Here is a 21,120-nt window from a genome sequence, read left to right as displayed (position 1 = left end):
AGACTCTCGCTTGTTTGTGTAGATAAATATAGACTTGGCAGATCAGCGTGGTTATAAGAGATTGGTAGACAGCCCACTCAGATTCAGTGGTCAAGCTGACATTATTATTATTTATTCCACGGAGAAAATGAGTTTAATTTGATGTATTTTGATTAATTGAAATTCCACGATAAAACGATAACTTTGTGTTGCAGTAACACAAGCGTACATTGTCCAGCACAATAATGAAACATCGTAGGTTGGAGAGGCTCATAATAATAATATTGAGTTGAGTTCTTAGACTCCCTCATTTGTGCTACTGCATCATACAATGCTGAGCAATCCGTAAATACGGAAGCACATCGATTAAGATGTTTTAATCCAAGATTAGTGCTTAAACAAATTTAACAGTATTCTTTGCTTCTTTCAGTAAAGTCACGTAGATGGAAAATAATAAAATAAAAATAACAAAACATTTTAAATGCATAAAAACCACAACCTATATCTACGTGACTTTACCGAAAAAAACAAAGAATATGAATTCCTGCAGTCACCAAAGTTTTAAGTAAAAATTTCAATGAAACAATTTCAAAAGATATACATAGAAATGTATGCCTATCAAGTGCATGATCTTTTTACTTAACTTCTATAGCACTTGGTTGTTGGTAGAGCTGATAAGCAGCTCCAGGGCCAATACGCCCAGTTATCAAAATAAAGATAATTTTAATAAAAATGTCAATCTCGACTGCGTAAAATGTATTTAGTAAAGCTTTCAAATGATAACCGATTCGCTCAAAATGGTGCAGCGGTTTAAAAGAAGTTTTGACAAACGCAGCTTGATATTAGCCGTGATCTTATAGGTGGTTATTTTCAGCCAAAATGATTGATGTCTTCATTTAAATAAATACTTGTGGGGGATAACTGCTGTCGTGTCAACAAGATGCTTTCCTTCAAGATGCTTTTCAGGAATGGCTTTTATAATTCAACCGTTATTATCCGTGTTATACACGTGTTATACACGTGTTATACACGTGTTATACACGTGTCATACAAGTGCACGAGTCGCAGTAGGTGAAGTAACGGCCACAAGATGCATTGCACACGCAGCCGCGCTGCATCACCCAGACCTCCGGGTCGGAGCTGCAGCAGCACTGAAGCACCACCGCTCAACACGGCCGACCGAGACACAAAGACAACCACTGCATCCCCCAAATAAATTAGGATCACGATGAACATGTCAGAACTGTCAATGCCTTTGCTTGAAGCCATACGTGTTTATGTTGGGGGCGCCATGGTGGCGAGATGTTAACTCACTCGCCTGGTATGCCGGAGGTCGTGGGATCTATTCTGACCCTGACGCCTGTCTATTTGGAGTTTGCATGTTCTCCCTGTGGTGGCGTGGATTTTTCTCCTGGTCCTCCGGTTTTTCCCTCCACTTTTAGAAATGTGTGCTTCGAGTATTTGGCTGTTATAAATTTCCACATGATCAGCCACTTCACTGAGCTATCATGGGTGGTCAGGTCACTTCTGAAGAAAAGCTGTATGGTTCAGTGGGCCTTACCTGGTGAAATAAAAGTAGTATCGTATAGTGTTGTTGTGTGCGTTTTAAAATTTCTTACATTCCAGTGGAGAGTGGTAGTGCAGTGGTTAGCGCGTTGCGCTACAAACCCGTCGACCCGGGTTCGATTCGCGCTGACGGTCAACACCAGTGACGATTATCTGAATCAGTCCTGGGCCTCCCCTAGGTCGAGTCAGCCTCAAATGAATACCTCGTGCGGTGTGTAAACATCGCCACTAGGGGCACAAAGGTGGCCAGGCGAGGTGCTGGCCACCTATCTCCTTGTGTGCCATGCCGGTCTTCATAGGTGCTCGCAAACAGCACTAGCCCCCAACAGTCTGTTAAGGCTATATGGGGGGTCTTTGTCTTACGTGTGTTTTAAAGGCCACTGGGATCGGACCTGTCTGAGCTGCAGGACTGCTTGGAGCACGGGCGAACTGCCAAGGTACTGCGCTGAGAGAGGCCTCGCTTTCTCCTCATCTTCCTCCCCCACCTGAACAAGAAAATCCTCTCGTTTTTTTATTTTTGCAATCGTTGATATTCATTCACACTGTCGGTAAACACTTTAAATGTGCTTAAAAATATAACGGAACAGGGTGCATTTGAATCGTGGCATCAGGGGTTTGCATGCTCTTACTAATCACGTGCCTTTGAATGCCCAATTGGCCTCAAGATCCACTGACATAAGGTCAAATGTCTTCATGGAATCTTGATAATTACCCGTGCTCTTTGCTTGATAAGGTTGCCAGCACATTCAGTGGCTTATCCTCTCAATGATGAATTTCAAGCCAGGTAATTGGTGCTGCCCAATTAAAAAAACATCTTTCTCTCGCGATTGGAGTGGGAAAGTTGTTTTTTCATGTACTGTGTATTCTATCAGTCATAGTAAACAGGTGTTTTCGTTGAAAATATGATAGCACAAAATTGATGGGTCATTAAAACTGCCTGAACAACCGGAAGATACCTCTTCTCAAATTCGATTTTTTTCTTTTACCTGTCAACTCTTAAAGCAACTTGCTTGCCTTTGGCATGGTATGTAGATCCAGGTACATGGCATTTACATAATGAGTACCCAAAATTACTTGTGGACCCATAAAGAGAACTTTCACAAAAAAATTATTCCTCGTTAATATGACAAATCGTTGCTTTATAATATGGGAAGCAAAGCTTGCTTTAGGTATTTTCAAAGGGTTTTCAAAGTGCTGACATCTCCATCCTGTGACACCCGCTCTCTCCACCGCACAGTTCAGCAAAGTGCAGACCATCACCACAAAGTCCAACTCCATCAAACAGGGCAAGGACCAGCTGCTGCCCGTCGTGATGAACGGAAAGGAAGACGTTCTCTGGAGCACAGAAATGGAGCGGTGAGTTTACTCCGCAAAGCTGATTTAAGCTAAATGCTAGGAAAGAGGATCCAGCTCTTCAATTACCTCATAACGTCAAGAGAAAGATAGTGAAAGCCACAGCTCTTTGGATCGCTAAAATACCAAAGAGGTTCAGCATGCTCAGATATTTTGTTTCGTGACTGGGTAGAAAAAGAGGTTATTGGTTTGCGCCACAAACAGCCATTGTTATTTCTTTCCCTCTGTGTCACCTTTAGCTCCTGTTGCTCATGTTTGGTTTAGTTGACCTTAGGTGAGGTACAGAGCTTGACTTTGAATTTGAGTACACGAGGCCAAACGTATTTTTTATGAATATTGAGCTCAGGCTAGCGTGTAAAACAAATATTCCCATCTCTATGGAGGGTCTTCATTTGTACTTTTACCAACACGTTGTCTAAAACTTGTTTTTGGCCTGTAGCACTTCTCTGCTCTAACAAAAATACTGAAACCCCCCCTCCCCCCCTTCTTAAAACTGCCTAGACAAGCATGTTTTCCCCCAATTTGTCCAGCATCTTGAGATGCAGTCGCATGTAAATGCTTCGCAAATACAGATTCTACTGTGGTGTCGCATTAAAACTAAACTTTTTTAATAGAAATTTTTATTTTACCAGGTAAGACCCACGAAGCTATATGGCTCTTTTTCAGAAGCAACCTGGCAACAAATAATAGCCCAGTGAAGTGGCTTATCATGTGTGCATATATATAACAGCCTAATACTCTGAACGCGTGATGTTGATTCTAAATGTGGAGGGAAAAACCGAAGGATCCAGAGAAAAATCCACGCGACCACAGGGAGAACATGCAAACTCCAAATATACAGGCATTGTCAGGGTTGGGATCGAACCCACGGCCTCCTGCATACCAGGCGAGGTATAAACATCTCGCCACTGCATATTGTTTCATTCTCTGTGTCCGCTCTTGCTGGGTGTGTCCTGTAGGATATTCGGCTTTCCAGTGCACTATACGGATGTCTCGAACATGAGCCGGCTCGCCCGTCAGCGACTGCTGGGCCGCTCGTGGAGTGTGCCGGTCATCCGCCACCTCTTCTCCCCGCTGAAGGACTACTTCTCCTGCGTTTAGGCCTCCGCCACGCCGCGCCAGGGCCGTCGCAAACACAATCGCGCAAAGACGCAGCACACGAGCCTGCACTAAGAAAACGCCTAAAAGAGGCATGCACGCTGCACCGGTAATGGCCAGTGGTATAGCGTTTAGGTGAAGAGGCAAAACTTAAGATAAAAAAACTAAATTTTACTAAGTACAGTACTATCATGATGAGGCCGGCCTACGCAAAGCTAGGCCACCTTTGCTTGGGATTGCGTGCAAGTCTGCGTGAATGATGCCGCAGTTATATCAATTGTTTTACATTGTTCTTATTTGAGCTACAAGGTAAAGATGTTTTTCATCGCTAGGCCAAGGTCCGAATGAATTTCGACCAGGCCTATGCTGTCAAGTACTGCATAGGAAGTTGCTGCTAGGCCTCTTCACAGGTGTCCTGAGGTGTTCCCGTGTAGGAATCCCGATTTCTCAAGGTGCAGCACATTTCCTCTTTTAAATGTGTTGTAATTTTAATAGCTTAGAAAGAATTTAATACAAAGTCTCTACAGTACAGGGGAGCCTATGTAATCTTACATTTTTTTTCTGCTGGATTTAAACTGAGTAACTGCTTCCTATGAAATAACAGGTCTGTTTAAGAAACAAAACAAACGTTTTTATTTTTTAATCATTTTTTTAAACCGCTTATTTAATCGTGTGAATACAATTTTAAGTCGAATGAATTTATAATGAAAATATGAAGAAAGTTGGTTTATTTGGCAAGAAATGTAAGGTTTAAACATAGATCCACTGTACCTCTATCGAGTACCAGCTGTTGACACCACTGTCCGAACCCTTCTTGCCATCGGCAGTGTTGTCACGTATTATTACTTTACGTGTTCATTTCAAAGGGTTTTTTTTCTTCTTCTTCTACTTCTTTGTAATTCAGCGTTGTTGTTGTGTTGTTCGCGTCCGTTACTCGAGGGTCTGTTCGCTTCGTCTGCCCCAGTAAACCCAGACATTTCCCTGTGCAGCTTCCAGAGACCTCGAGCAACTACCCGCAGACAATCTCCTCGCTCGGCTGGGCCACAGTGGAGCAAGCACCGCAGCAAAGCAACGTCCAGAGACATGCGCAAACAAACGCAACCTGATTGGCATTCTGTGTAAATTACCTGTCGCGTTTACCTGCAGTGTTGGGGTGTTTCTGGCCAGCCGGGATAAAGCCCATGTCTCACCTCAGATTGTAAACGAATCCTAACTCTTTAAATGCTTGTGGGCATTTCACCTGCATGGGACCTATTGTGACATTTAAATCAAATTGCATGAACGTGGGCTTAAGAATCATAGTTTTGAAAAGTTATGGACATACACGAATTGTATTTTACATAGGCACACCCGTAAAACGTAATGGTAAAATGATTTATTTTTAATCCACAGTCGTTTTTAAACATGCTTCAAGAGAGTTTTGGTGTTTGGCATCGTTACGTCCATATGAACCCAATGCAGCAAAAATCAATTGTTGTACTCTAATTCTATGCTCCGTGCCTTCACTAACCTGCACTGAACAGCGCGGTGAAGTATAGTCGGAACAACCTCCACGACTCAGACGACGAGGGGAGGCGCTTATCCAGCAGTAGATTAACAAAGTAAATGAATAAAATCCGCACCTCCGATTAGCACCGTTGGCTACGTATGGTGCGAATGAAGTTCATCATGCATATATACAAAGGGCTGTACACCTACATGTCCACAGATTCTGCCAACAACGACCCCTGCCTCCGAAACTCGGGCGTCGTGAGTTTCACACTTGAGCAGCCAAAGCAAAGGCTCTTCCTGAAGAATGCGACCGGGTGGAGGGGATTGTCCTGGGCAATTTAAGGCAGCTTTGGGCTCATTGTTGGCTGCGGGGCGAACAGACCGCGCGTATGTCTTCTCATTGGCTAGCGGCAGTGCAATTTTCCACACTTTAATGCCTGTTGTTGAAAAAAAAACGAAAAAGAAAAAAGTAAAAAAAAGGTGAAACTAATACAAAGTTGAGGACTCCAAAACCATCTGAGCCTTACTGTGGGTGAAGTTGAGCCTGTATTGACACAGCTGACTTTCAGGTGGTTTTACACAGTATTTCAGGTACAAAATGCAGAGGACGTTATAATACACTCACCACATATGGGGGGGCTGGATTTAGAGAGGTTTTGATGCTTTTGTGGGAGAAAATGCTGGGGGGAAAACATCCAAATTGGCAATCAGCCTTTGGGGTTGTTTTTTTTGTCAGTGTTGTGATTTTTGTTGTCTATTTTTTGTACACTAACACGTGGGGGATTTTTTTCACTCTCCAGAGGAAAAGGAAAAAAACCCATCTCCCCCCAACCCGACATTCATAGAGCGTCACTTTACCTCATCTCCAACGCACGGCCAATAATGAGGTGATGAACTTCGAAACGATGCTAGAAACCTTGTGCAAAACGGGCAATGTGCCGTAATATTTCGCCCACGTGTCTGTGGAAACTACGTCTACGAGACGCAAAAAAACGAATTGATACATTTCCTCGCGGATTAGTGTTTTTTTGTGAAGGGCGCAAGCTAAAATACAGATTTTTGGATATTAGTTGGTAAAGGAAAGGCGGTAGATACAAAAAACGAGTTTGTTTTCCCTATATCTCAATACCTTGTTTGAGTTACAGGTATTATTTGCCGGTCTTAAATTAATACGATTTTTCATGAGCTTATTCTTCAACGATCAATGTAAAAGGTTAACCCCGATCCGCACAAACGTCCACGAGCAGATCAATGGATTTTTAATAAATACTAAAAAAACTTCGAGAAATTGCACGCTCAGATATTTATTGTCCTGAAACATATTTAGAAAGTATTGCACAAATAAAAATTGACACAATTTCGTTGTTTTAACTTATCACCTAAAACAGATTTTGTGCGATTATTTTGATATTTATAAATATGAATGCTGAAGTGCTTTTCAAGACATAAAAATAGCAAACTTTTACTATCTTCTATGCAAAAATCTAACTAAAGTGATATGACAGTTGTTTAAAACTGTATTGATGTGGCACATTTTAAAATTGTTTTATAGGATTAACGTGAAGTCTGAGGGTAACCTTCACAAACATAAGCTTTTACTTACCTATAAAATATCCTGAACACACTTGAATTCTACTTTTTAGCTGTAGGAAGGTAAAACCTATCTTGAGCGAGTTTCTTTCTTGGTAGCATGCAAACAGAATACTGCCGCTAACCACCGCACCTTCTTTGCACGTGCAAGAATTTGTATGGACCCAAGCAGTTTGGTCTTAACAAAAAAAAATGCAAAAATAATGCAAACAATCAAAACTCACCACACTGGGTAAGTCAATGGGTGAGATTATCTAAATATCGGCTAAAGTATTTGGGATAACATAAACCTACTCGCCTGTCCGATGTAAATCTAGTATAATTACCCAGTGTGTATCCCAACTGGCACATTCATAACCGTGCCATGTAACTCTCCATGTACAAAAAATAGGCATCTGTGAGCATTTTTTTGGGACTTTATTTTCTATGTGTTGCTATAGCAGTCAAAGGAGGATACATTTAATCGGAACGAAGAGTTAATAGTAAATATATGTTATAAAATATGATAAACGTGTAATTTATTGCTGGTCACAAAAAGGTGGCTTGGGTTTCTTTTTTGTTTCATTAATTTTTATAGTGTAACAATATAACTGCAACCAATGAAGTTTGTTTTTTAATGCAGATATAATACTTTTGCACTGTGTCATTTGCCCCAATTATTGGCCTAAGTTGAACCTTTGCCAGGCAGAAGTTAGAGGGAAATGCATCGGGGATCTCTCTAAATCCAGTCCTAGCACAATATTAAATACCTCTGTGATGATTTATCTCTACAACCTTCAAATCTACTGTACATATATATTGAAAAGGTGCTCTCAACAAGGATGATTGAAAACATTAACTATGATATCGCTCCGGTTTTGTTTTTCTCACCTCACACAAGTGGTGATGTCGATTTAAGAGGAAAGAATTCACAAGGCGCACGAATAAAAGCGTCCCGATTCTGTTTTATTTTCTGGACGTTATTGGTATCTTTTCTACAAAGATGCAATAAATACGCTGTTTTCAGTATTTGCGGACAGTTGCACAACAAAGAGAGAGAGAGAGAGCGTGAAGTCGTTTTGATCGCGATAACTATATACTGTACTGTATGTCACCACTGAAGATGCCTTCCCTATGCCTTCAACTCTGCCTAGCTGAGGACACAGTATATCAGAACAGAACATCGCAGGCTGCTGCTCTCTGAGCTCACCATAAAATGCCACTCCGGGCTGTGGCAAAATGTTTTTAGTCATCCTGACCGCTTGCGTGAAAACGCAGAAAAAAAAGAGAAATAAACTGTCACAATAATAATATTCAATTACGTAATGATTACAACAGAGGGTTTTATTTGTTGTTATTTGGTGTCAACATCCACACGAGGCTGATGTTTCACACTCCGTCTGTTTTTTTGTTGTTGTTTTAAACCAGGGAGATGGTGCTTTACGTTTTGTCCTTTTTTGTACGATACACAAAGCCTTCTGGGGCATTTGTCAAAAAAAAAGCACGAATCGCTCTCACGTGGCAGCTCGGTTCGACGTTTTGGGAGACGTGGTCACTCGTGGTGGGCTGCTCCAGGCGGTGATTGCAGTGTCCCCTTTGTTACCCTTCTGTATCCGCACCCCTGCGCCTGTGTGCACAACACATGCACCACACCACGCGTTCGCACGCACGCACGCACACACACGAGCACGCACGCAAAAACAAAAACCCCAAACGCAACACTGTAGGCATGCACATAATTGTCGTACGTGTGTATATGCCGACCTGCCAAAAGCGTTTGGACTACCATCTCAACAGCTATATCGGTCACAGTCTAAATACCTTCGGTAGGCAAGTATATACACATAGCGTCCTAAACACGGTGCTACTGAGTGCTAGGTCAATGTTCAGTGGTCTATGTTATTGCAAGAAACACATTTACTGTGACTTGCAATGTGGTGCAAAACTGACAATCCTGGCGACCATAACATGAGTTTACTCAACAGAAGCAAACAGCAGAGCATGATGTGACAGCGATCACAGACTCAATAACTGCACTCGTCTGTGGGCAAACAGCTAAAAAATTGTCTCCGCAAGTGGCACGTGAGGTCGGAGGTAACAGTTTGAGACAAACATTGGCACGCCAGCAACGACCTTCTTGGAGTCGCTCACTGAATGAGGTCAATATGTTCGGGTGCAGCAGTGACCATGTTTTCCAGCAAACTCGTGATTTTTTATACATCTTGGTGCTTTGCAACCTTCCTCTGCAATATGTGTTCCTCTTACTGTTAAACAGGAAACTTATGGGACAGACTCAGCCATGCCACACCCAGGGGCAGAGCCAACGTTTGGTGCTAAAACAATTTTTCTACAAAATAAAAAATTGCTGTAATGTGTTTTATTTAATCTTTTTATTTAACAATACAATTTTCTTTTTTTTCCCTTAAGCATTTTATTTTTTATTTTATATCTATATATATAAAAGAAGAAACTGTATTGTTATTTTTGTGTGGTTGTGAACCATGCAAATGCCGGTGCTTATACCTAGAAAGTAGCCTCATGTGTACTTGCACAGGGATGTCATGTGTATGCTCCCACGGATAGGCTTTACAGAATAAATCAAGTGCAGTGTGTTGTAGTGGTATATTGACATAGGAAGAGGTGCATTTGTTTGCATTTCTTGGTGCATTGAAAGTACAAGTTGATATTTAATTGTTTGAGAACATATGATGGGGAGCCCACATGATGAATCGCCACATTTGTTTTAAAAGTATATCGATTAATAAATGCAGGTGAGTTGGTTTTTTTCGTAAGCAAGTTTTAATGATTTTTATTTCAATGCACAACTTATAATATAATTTTGATGAATATTCTGTGATTGTGAAGGAGGTAAACTTGAAAATTAGCAAAGTATAATTTCTAGTTTGTAAAAACAGCAGTTTGTATGAGCAAACTAGATAATGATACAACTCTATGGGTTTTCATTTTCGCCGAATGTCATTTCAACCTTTTGAAGGCAGTGTCACCATAGTTTCCTTTTCAGTTACGAATTGTGGGCTCCCTGTGAATATCACGTAACCTGATGAACATTCCTCGTCCCACTCTATAAAACTGTACTGCATCCTACTCATAAAATCCCTTGCTTGGATGTAATCTACAGTACGTATTAGGATAAACAAAAAAATAAATCTCGAGTAGTGGTGCGTGTGGTGATCTGCGTTCCCCTGAAGGTTTCTTTGAGTGCTCCCTCGGTGTTTCGGTTGTGTTGTGCTCGCTTTGGTACCATTGCATCATGATATGGCACATGTATACATAATACATGCATACCTGCATACATATATTTATGTGGGCAAGTTTCACAGTGAGCAGTTTCAAAGTGTCCCGATGTGCTACAGACTTGAATAAATGTACCGTTTTTTTGTGTTAACTTATCCACAAGTGTGGCTGCTTATTTGCTTTTGTTTTTTGCATTTTTTTCATACGCACTTAATAATGTAATAAACCATTTTAAATGCTCGTGCACTCGTGTCATGCGTTTCGATGCGTAATGGCCAATTGACCTCCAGATTTTGAAGCTTTTGCTTCGTTCCCATTGCCATGATTAAATCTCTCGCTCGAGATGTCAATCAATCAAGTCTTTATTTTATGTGCCAATATCACCCTCATCGGTGCGCATTACAGCAGCACGGGAATGGTACAGGGGGACGTAGAGGAAATAAACCCGTCACGACCTCGGATGTATGTACGTATTTTGAACTTCTTTCACACCGTACGTAACCAATCCGTGCTCATCGGAGGTGCGGGGTGGTTCTGTCTGGAGCCCCGATGTTGGCAACAGCTTCCTTCATTTTGTGGAAATATTGGGGATAGTTGACCCCTCACCATCGAATAACAGACCACCGTTCTTCTCTGATCTGATATTGATTGACCGCCGAGCTACCATTTCCAGCCGTGTGTTCTATCAGAAGCAAGAAACATCTTGTTTTTTATATCGTCTCAGATATCTCATGTGCTGTGTATACTCTTGATGCCAGTATCAAAATTATGAAATAAGAATAAGTGGCACCCTTTCTGGCAATAACTGAAGAGGTGTTAAGGTTGACTTAAAGCTTTCGTGACTGCAGGCATTCATATTGTTTGGGTCTTTAGGTAAAGCCACGTAGATAGAAAAAATAATAAAAATATCACGACGTTTCGATTTTGAGAGAGAGACACACAAGACAACAAATTTAGTTCTACCTGATGACGACTGCCTGTGTTGCAATCGAAACGTCGTATTCTAGTATTTCATGTATTTTCTATCTACGTGACTTTACCGAAAGAACCAAGGGACTCGCTCAATGCCAAGGTCGAGGCATGCTGCTCTCCACGACGAGATGGCTTCAGCAGTGAACACAGAGAGAGAGAGAGAGTTTCGTGTCGAATTCAAGGAGCGCAGACCACAGCGGGTTTGCTGTGTGGTCCGTGGTTTGGTTTGGAGACAGTAGCCTTCTCGTGGCCCACCAATTACAAGTAGTGTTACCTTAAACACAACTCATACCGTCAACTCAGTGAAATGGGCGTCGTTAATTTGAACCAAGGTATGATATAGCATGAGGATGGCACGGCATAAGAACGGCTGCTGTTTCTCCATTGCATCGTCTTATTTGTATAGTTTTGTTTATGCCATTCCCCCATATGTAACATGAGAATGTTATCGCCATTACATTTGCATACATTGTGCATGTAGAAATGGCAATCAAGGGTTGAGTAGGGTTGATACCTTTTCCTTAGCCCAAACTCGCACATATTTCTTACTCAACTTCGGTCTATCAAAACTGCGCAGTGTACTGCAATGAAGTCAACACAATGCCACGAGTCTACGGCACAAATTAATTATCGTCACCCAAACACGTGACAAATCTCGGACTATCCGGATTAACCCGGGCAGGTGGCAACCCAGGTCATGAGCCCAACCCACCCCCAACCCACCCCGCCCCTTCGCGCCCCCCCTCCCTCGCACCCCGCCCCCTCCCCTTTCACCCCGCCCCCCGCGTCACAGATTTCGTAGTGAGGACAAGCCGTGCGCGCAATGCCATTGGTTGTCGAGGGTGGTCATGCGCAGCGCTGTGGACCAATCGCAAGGAGGGCGCGGAGGGACGCGCTGCCTGTGCGGACTGCGACATTGAGTGAGAGGCTGGACGGCTTCAGTGTGCTCGCCGTCTCGCACTGCGCTCCGCGTTTATCGTGCACGCCTCGACGGGAATCATCGACTTCTCCTTGTCATAGTGTCGCTTAAACCGCTGTCTCGGGTGAGAAGAACGTGCGAGCATCGCCAGCCTTGTCGTGCGCGGCGTTTGTGGTGAAATAACGAACGTTGGCCTAGCGGAGTGCGGGACTCCTCGTTCTTTCCTGGATCACGGCCCGGTTGGGTCGCTCTCGCCCGGCCCGGACAAGTAGTGGGTGCTGCTGCTTGTTTGGTTTAACCGTAGCGGGAGAATGTGTCTTTCCGCTCTACTCACAGATGTATTGGGCTGATGTAATCATCTTGGTTTCGTGGCGATGCGAGATTTGCATCGGCGCCGGTGGTTGCTGTGTGGGGAGTTGCGATTGTTGTTGGGCGGGGTTGACGTAGCCAGGACTTGTATCGGTTGGCATGGTATTTTGACCTGGCCTTGTGGTGGGTTAGGGTGGTTTAACCACGTATGGGGGAGGGTTGGTGCGGGTTAGGGGTCTAGTATTTGTGGGTAGGGTTTGGTGGTTATGTATGTGTAAGCAGGGATGGACAGGGTTTGAATGGTTTGAACAGAAATACGTTTTTTTTTAATCGGAATTGTTTAACTAGAAATGTGCGTTAGAATGCTTTAATTAGATATGGGTGGGGTTTATGCGGTTGGTGGTTTAAATGTAAATTGGCATTAATTGGTGCGCGTTAAAATCGTTTAACCATAAATGGGCAGGGTCTGTGTGATCGAGGATGATTTATATACAAGCAGACTTTTCCAGTGTTGAACTGGGATGGATTAAGCAAGTATCTGGGCATGGTTCTTTCGGCTTGGGTGGTTTATCCATTCCTTTAAGATGGATTCCGAAAGGTTTAACTGCTCTGGACTGAGAAGGACTCAGTTTCAATACTCTTCGTGCTAGGCAGCACGTCGTAAACGGTGTTTACTGCAGTACCAAGCCCATAGGGACGTATACTCGCTCATCTTACAGCCCTCTACTCACAACGAATGCGTTGCCCGGAATCGTAACTGGGGCGAGAAGGGTGAGGTGAATCGTTAAACACTGACGACGAACGCGTCTAGCTCACTGGCTTTATTGGCTGTCGCTTGTAATGATGGCTTGTGTAATGTGCAGCATTGCAGCACGGCGCAGGAATGTGCACGGTTTGGAGTTCACGAGTTCCTTCTAGAACTATATTGCACTACGTTGTGTGTTTTATTTTATACCTACGTGACTTTACCGAAAGAACCAAAGAGTATGGATTCCTGCAGTCACGAAAGCTTCAAATCTAGATTGTATATTTTATCTCGACTCGTTTTTTGTTCGTTGGGTTTTGTGCACTGCGGTTTAGTTGAAGCGCACCCCAACTGTTTATGTAGCAATAATGATGTAACGCAGCTGTTAGTTAGTCCGTTTGGGGTATGCACCCACGCAGATTGAATGGCAAAACCCACTGTTTCCAGAATACTATTGAAAGTATGTTGGCTGCCCTGCATGTTATTGGTTCATGTAATGGTGGTGGGATTCAGTGGCACATGAATACAGCGACCTGAGTTCGATTCCCAGCCACGACTAGCATCGGTGACAAGAGGCATCTGAACTACGGTAGTCTTGCGGGGCCCCGCCTTCAACCCGCACTGACCAGCGTGGTGAAGTATGGTCAAATAATGAACATGGCTGATGCAGGGTGTTTGGAGTCTTACATTCAGAAGTTTATATTGCAAATCAATCCTACATTCAGCAAATATATTAGAATTTTTTTCTATTATCCATATTTTATGTTGATTGTAAAAGCTGCTGCATTTACAGAAAATCCACTGAACCTGACAGTTTATTGTGGATATGCAAGCACTAGGACAGATGTAGCATGCAGGGAAGCTCGCTTAATTCACTCATGTCATAGTTGTACAAGCAAGATTACATTATTTCGCTTTTGTGTGCATTTCCACATATTGGGCTGTACTAATGGGTTATTTGAACTTATTAAACCACTTCATAATTTGACAATGTTTTATTTAAAATCAATTTTGCGTAGATTCATGATGTTACGGTTTGGGAAGATTATTGACACTGCAAATGTGTAACCTTCCCCCCCCCCCACCCCCAAATTTTACATGTAAGCAAGCAGACCTAACTGTTTATATTAAGTGTTCAGCGGATATATTATAATTACTTGATCGTCACGTAAATGCTTAAAAATAAAAGTTTATAAAAAAAATCCATGGGCGTTGGGTGGCAGTGCCATTGGTTATTTTTTTGGAACCGTCTGCTGTAAATGCAGCTGAGAGATTTTTGGAGGATTAAAGTCAATATAATGGAGGGCTTCTGGGAGCCATCCAAAAAATGGTTGCGGAAAATCTGGTTGTAAGCAAATGCGCGTGTGAAACTTTTTAGCTGGTTGTCATTCCTTACAGCGCTAATTCCAATAACCAGTGTGTAGTAACCACGTACAGTACATCAGAAGTGAAAGTGTTATTTTGCTTTGTTGTGTTAATTAAAGCTTGAGGCCGGTTTTTTTCCTCCTTCGCTCCCTTACACTTTTTTTTTCATTCATGAAGAGGTGAAAAATGGCTATAAATGTGTACTCAACGTCTGTGACCAGCGATAACCTGAGCCGACATGACATGCTGGCATGGATCAATGACTCTTTGGCCCTTCCTTACGCCAAGGTGGAACAGCTCTGTTCAGGTGAGCAGGGCAAGTGTTCGAGTAATCTAGTGCTGAAGTTCTGCTGTCCAACTGTTTCTGCTGGTCAACTATAATTGGTTTATTGTGAATGATTAATTAATCCATTGTTAACATTTTCCACAGTGCCAGTGTTCAGAACATACCTTTTGGCTAAGCGCCTAGTCGAGGTTGAGCTGCTTATAGGAATATTTTTCGTTTGCATAAATTGTCAGCAACAAAGTATCTGTGTGTGCCATTTTTATTCCAGTAAAGTTTGTGAAAGCTTAGTGTCGTCATGTTCAGTGAAATTCAGTTGAGGTCCTACTCAGGAACACGTTGGAAATGAGGGGAAATCTGACATGGTGTTGCTGATTGGCCGTGTCGGGTGGTGGAGGGTTACGACACATTAATAAATAACGCGATCTATCTTCTTGGTTCTTTCGGTACCGAAAGAACCAAGAAGATGAATCCCTGCAGTCACGAAAGCTTTAAATCGAAATTTAACGCGATCTAACCCAAAAACTTTTATTATGAATGGTGTATAACTTTCAATTTGTGTGCAAGTAAAGGACATCTTTATTATTGAGTGTTACAGCTGTTGATGTCATCATATGTGAGCCTTTTATTTTGCAGGAGTTGCATATTGCCAGTTTATGGATATGCTCTTCCCAGGATGCATTATTTTGAAAAAAGTAAAATTCCAAGCCAAACTTGAACACGAGTACATCCATAATTTTAAAGTTTTACAAGCATCGTTCAAAAAGATGAGTGTTGACAAGGTAAGAAGTACGAACAGACTATGTAGTATCACGTTATTATTAACATACTTTTTAACGTTTATCCGAACAGTAATCTTTAAAAGGAGCAGTGCTTTGCGTGCTCTGCACTATTAATGATGGCTAACATGAATGGTGAATAATGTGAACCATACCTGGACCCCCACACCCACAACAACCCCTGCACTGACCAGTATGGCGGACTTTAGCCAAGGAACCCCCATGACTGACACAGCTCATGATGGTCTGTGTCCAGTAGAGGATTGCTAAAGTTCTATAAATAATATATTTATATTTTAAATGTCAGTGGAAACCATAATTATGAATTTTCAGTCTTAAGAGCATTTGCATTTGGAGTTTAAACCCTCAGACTAAGAAAGGGTGTTGCCTTCTGTGATGTAAAGTGCAGCATTCTTGAGGATGTTTTTGTTCTTATCATTGATTCAACCTTTGTGACCATCACATGTGCTGTAAAAGCAAATCTTCTCTGCTGATCCTGGTACATTACGTGTCTTAAGATTTGTGACCACATACTTTTTAAAAATGTGTTCACTTTTACCATCCTGTGGTTAATTTTATCATGGAATATTCAGTTAGTTTTTTTGTTGTCATGCAAGTCGTTTGTTAAATAAATATTTCCAAACTCGATATAATCATTTTACATTCAGTCCCAAATTACATTCTAACATGTGTACATTTTTATAGATCCAATTTATGACATCATGTCCCATTTTCCATCTTGCAGATCATTGCAGTGGACAGGCTGGTGAAGGGAAAATTCCAGGACAACTTTGAATTTGTGCAGTGGTTCAAGAAGTTCTTTGATGCAAATTACGATGGGAAAGAATATGATCCCATTTTGGCTAGGCAGGGACAGGAGGCAGGACCCCCTCCCAACCCTGGCGAGCATCAATCTTTCACCAAACAGAAAAGAATCATCACAGCTGGTAAGCACGGCGATAGCTACCATCCTGCTGTAGGCTTGGCCTGTTTGAGAAGGAACGCTTTAACCAAAAACATGTTCAGTTGGTAGGTGGTGTATTTCAGTGTTTGGTGTATTATATGATTTGATATAAAGAGTGCAAATCTGTTTGTTTGAAATGTGTTTTTCATGTTCGCTAACCAGTGGGAGCATCTCTGTTTTTTATATTTTCAAGACAAAAGACCATTAATGGTGTGTTTTGTCCTCAGCTCATCGATCTCCAAAAGCCACTTGACTCCTTAATGGTAAAATCATGTTGCTTACAAGAAAAGGGGGCATCGTGGCTTTTATTTCTCTTCTGGCTTCTAGTATGCACAACTTGCATAGCTTCATTGCTGTTCTTACTGTTGTGGCAGCCTTTAACAAATGTGCTCCGCAATGCTCTTGGTGATGTCTGTGTGCACTGTCGTAACCACTTCATGTTTTTTTTTTCTTCAACACGTGGCGCACGGTGTCTTCTTGTTCGTGCAGAATAACCCAAGCTGGTGCTCTTATTAATTCAAAATCTATACATCTGAGCAAGATGGAACCAACCATATCAGTATGATTCTTGTGTGTGTGTGGGTATATATAGAAAGATCAAAAATAGTGGATCCACTTGGGTTAATTTTACATTGACGCTTGTTCTAAGCATTTTTTTACATTTTGAAACGTGTTCTAAGGTGTTCCTTGTGCACATGTGTGTGTTTGTGCTGGACAGTGCCTCAACGGATGGCACAGCCACAGAAGCCCATGCCACCACCTGGCCGCCTCCCTACGACATCACCAGCTGCCCGGAAGAACATTGCAAAGAACTGGTCTGGTGATGCTGAAGCACAGGTCTACGAACTGAACCAGCAGGTTAGCAGTCACCTGAATGAGGGAGGAAAGGCGTGTGGGGCTGTATTAGAGGGGGGGGGGGGATCTTTTGCATCGATTTCATGCGTGATTTCGAGCAAGTTGTGCCGTCTCCTTTGGGTGGATTGAGATGCAGCTTTTACTACAACGTATCTGATCTCAATTATTTAGTTTGAGACTGCCAGGATGGAACTTTGCACACCTCTTGTGACAAGTTATTTTGCAGGTTGTCTATTGCAGTTGCTTCTCTCGGCTCTGTTCGGGCACGCATGGCTTTGAACATCAGCCTGTTGTGCATGCACATTGCCGTGCTATTTTTAGTGAGACCGTGTGTGTCACTGATTTAGGTAACTTTTGGTGAGCTATGTAGGTGTTGACAGGAACCACTTAGTTGCTTTTCTGTAACAAGTGTAATGACAGGGTGACATGTGCTGGCCTGGAAGGGGAATCACGGGTATGGGCTCGGTTAAGTAACAACTAATCAGGGAAGGAGTTGTATCTGGGACAAAGGTATAAGGTGGGGCTAGCCGAGATACTCCGAGAACCTGTTCAAAGGTTCCACGAGAGTCCGTGGCCAGAGGCGGGACTTAGCCACGCCTGGGGGGATATAAGGGGGAGCGGGCTCGGGGCTCGTGTGTGGGGTCTTGGGTCCTGGCTGCGTCGCTGCTCGCCGACATCTCTCTCCATCATCCGGCCACGTGGAAGATCTCCTGCGTGGTTTCCATCGCCGTCATCGTCACGCCGCCAGCCAGCGGTGTAGCTGAGTGAGGGTGATGGGACCACGCCGAGTGATCGGCTGTGTGTAGCCAGTAGAGACGTTAATATCTAGTGTTGTACTCAGTGTGAGTAAGAATAAGTGTTGGCCTGTGTTGTGCCCAGTGTGAGTAATACAGAAGAAGTACCCTCTACACAACGTGTCGCGGAAGTCGCTCATTACACAAGTATAAAATGTTTTATGTTTTACAAACTTTTTCAGCAGTAATATGCTTTGGTGATTAATTTATGATTGTGTTCATACTACTTTGTTCACATCTGTTCTTGTAAATGGCCGTTGTGCTTATCATGACAATGGTAGGTTTTTATTTGATTATATATGAAATGTAACACTTGCATATTTTGCTTTCCACGTGGCACATGCAAAAAATATATATCTCCAATGTGTGATATCGTGTTTTAATGTAGTAGCATTTTATCATAGAAAACCTGAACGTGTGAAATTGGGTTTACTCGCCTTGTATTTTCACGACTTTCCAGCTTTTGGAGCTGAAGGTAACAGTGGATGGGTTGGAAAAGGAGAGGGACTTCTACTTTGGAAAGCTGCGTGACATTGAACTCATCTGCCAAGAGCATGAGAACGACACTGACCCAGTTTTGCAGAAAGTCCTTGATGTCCTCTATGCCACAGAGGTAAAAGTGAGAAGGTTCTCTAACGCATATTGCCAAGCACTTTTACCCCCGCAAAATCCACTTAACGTCATTCATACATGTGATGTGCTTTAGCTTAATGGAAGGTAGCCAACTATGTTACAACGCATGAGGCTTTGTAATATTTTTTACTTAATTTTTAGCAATTTGGCTACCCTGAGTGCTCTGAAAGAATTCTACTCTATTCACCATTGAGAGCACAGTACATTGAAACGCTTTTAACAGCCATTCATGCGTGCATGTACTGCAACGGGGCTTGGCTGGGAAATTAAACTGCATGTGGTGTTTCAGATGTAATTGTAAGACCGTTGTTTAAAAACAATGTTGTCGTTGATTGAAATGTAATAATTAAGTCCGTTTCACAATATAATGTTCTGTTTATTGTTACTGCACTTTGGGGTTTTGTTTGGTATTTTTGCATTTTACACAGTGACATTAACGAAACCTGTCGTTTGTTTGTTTGTGCAGGATGGCTTCGCTCCACCTGAGGATGAGGTTCTTGATGACCAGCAAGGCCCCGATGAGCAGGACGAGTATTAAGGCGACCGCACCCGACCCCAAACCCCACCCTACCCAAACCCCAACCATTCCCCTCAACAACCTGTTCCCCCTGCCCTGTCCTCTTTATTATGTACACTGCTGTACCCTACCTCTCTACCTCCTATTCCCTGCTCTTCCTCCCACACTCTACCTCCCTACTCTTCCCTATCAGAGACCTCCAACCCCCCCCCCCCCGCCGCATCTCAACAGCCTGGCACGCTCCAATTATCTCCTTACCACATTATGTCACTCAGTTAACGTTTTCACGGATCACGCACTCAGCATTCGCTCGCTTGCCTTTTAAAATAACGAGTCAATGGACAGAAATGTGCAGGTATTGCATCAACACGAAAATTGTCAATGTATCCATCCTTTATACATCCCTGGTTAAAAAAAAACAAATGTCGCATGTACTTTTCAATTTAGAAATCCATCCATGTAGGTAAATCACTGACAAATGGTGCAGAATGATTAGCATATTGATATCTCTGGGCATGGCACATATGCATTAAATTGATAGGTTTCTTGTGATGTGGTGTTATGTTTTAACCCCAAAAGAATGATGAACCTACATGGTGCCAAATGGCAGAGCTACAGACACAGGCCAGTATTTTGCAACTGGAATAGTGCAGTTAAACCCCTGCCATCCACTTGATCCTCCAGCTGCTTGCAAATATTTTAATATATTTAATGTACAGTGGAAATTATTTTAAACTTTTTTTGGCTGTTGCTTTCTTTAGTTTTTATTTATTACAATTATTCAACAACATGTTAACGGAAATGCTGATTGTATGCTAATTCACCGATTAGATCTACACTATATTTGAACACTGTTTTCCTGATGTTTATAATTAAGCAGTGGGCCTTACTATACAAGCACCGGATTACATTTGTTTAGCTCAAAGAAATATCCAAATGTATTTGCACGAAATGAAATCATTTTGACGCACAACACCTTAATGATCATCTTTACCTGAGTGACAAGCAGCTATTAAGGATGACAATAGCTATTTTTAGGAATTAGGATAATAACAGCAATGTATGCCGGTCATGCATAACAATCCCCTTTTGCAGCATATTTGAGGTTAAATACTGACCTTGTCAAATACTTGTAAGGACAGTTTCCCAAACATGATCTAGTGTTTTGTGATTTTTGCAATTTGAAATTACTTTAAAGTTTGTAAATAGTTTCTTAGATGTTAACATTTCTTCCCAAGCTTGCTTGAAAAAAAATGTTTCTCGCTGGCTGTGTATGTGTTCTTTACGTGCTGTCTTTATTAAAACAATAAAAGCTCCTCGGATGCTTCATCAGGCTTTGTTTGCATGTACAAATTCGATGGCCGCGCCTGTATTTAATTTTGAATAAAGTGTGCTGCAAAAATGGCTGTATGTGGAAATTATGCTTTAGGAGTGTGCTTTATTTAGGCATTGCATTTTTATTACATTGTTTTTGGACATTGCTCAATTTGATTACTGACATCCAAAATACTGTACACTACTTAGAAACCCAACCATTGTGCACAATTTTAAACTGCAAGGTATGGCCATCGTTGAAATCGTGTTGACATAAAATGCATAACTCCGTATCAGAAGGCACTGAAATCGCTGAGTTCGGTAATGGAGTTTTTTGTCTCCAGTTAAATCCATTACATA

The 21,120-nt window shown here is 42.1% G+C and overlaps 2 protein-coding genes across 2 annotated transcripts in view; both read left to right on the top strand.

The window, feature by feature from the left end:
- The window catches only part of LOC144719152 (DNA (cytosine-5)-methyltransferase 3A-like), a 114,484-nt gene extending 104,018 nt beyond the window's left edge, over window positions 1–10,466 (top strand). The window contains exons 21-23 of the mRNA XM_078595025.1: window positions 1,922–1,982; window positions 2,783–2,901; window positions 3,858–10,466. Coding sequence (XP_078451151.1) covers window positions 1,922–1,982; window positions 2,783–2,901; window positions 3,858–3,999 — 322 coding nt within the window. The 3' untranslated portion in view covers window positions 4,000–10,466. The remainder of the gene's footprint in view (window positions 1–1,921; window positions 1,983–2,782; window positions 2,902–3,857) is intronic.
- Window positions 10,467–12,178: 1,712 nt separating this feature from the next.
- On the top strand, window positions 12,179–20,850 carry MAPRE3 (microtubule associated protein RP/EB family member 3). The gene is made up of 7 exons (XM_078595024.1): window positions 12,179–12,326; window positions 14,799–14,928; window positions 15,541–15,686; window positions 16,429–16,630; window positions 17,366–17,505; window positions 18,757–18,909; window positions 19,396–20,850. The coding sequence occupies exons 2-7, from the start codon at window positions 14,808–14,810 to the stop codon at window positions 19,465–19,467; spliced, it is 834 nt and encodes a 277-aa protein (XP_078451150.1). The 5' UTR covers window positions 12,179–12,326; window positions 14,799–14,807; the 3' UTR covers window positions 19,468–20,850.
- The last annotated feature ends 270 nt before the right edge of the window (window positions 20,851–21,120 follow it).

The sequence above is a fragment of the Lampetra planeri genome, chromosome 5 (assembly GCF_965212315.1).
Source record: "Lampetra planeri chromosome 5, kcLamPlan1.2.h2, whole genome shotgun sequence".
Taxonomy (NCBI): domain Eukaryota; kingdom Metazoa; phylum Chordata; class Hyperoartia; order Petromyzontiformes; family Petromyzontidae; genus Lampetra; species Lampetra planeri.
This window is presented reverse-complemented; position numbering and strand designations above follow the sequence as displayed.

Bases quoted from the DNA above. Each gene is read 5' to 3' on its own strand.
- MAPRE3 (XM_078595024.1), top strand. From the start codon at position 14,808: ATGGCTATAAATGTGTACTCAACGTCTGTGACCAGCGATAACCTGAGC. The intron at 17,506-18,756 runs GTTAGCAGTCAC...ACGACTTTCCAG, and splicing joins TCTACGAACTGAACCAGCAG to CTTTTGGAGCTGAAGGTAAC. The intron at 18,910-19,395 runs GTAAAAGTGAGA...TTGTTTGTGCAG, and splicing joins ATGTCCTCTATGCCACAGAG to GATGGCTTCGCTCCACCTGA.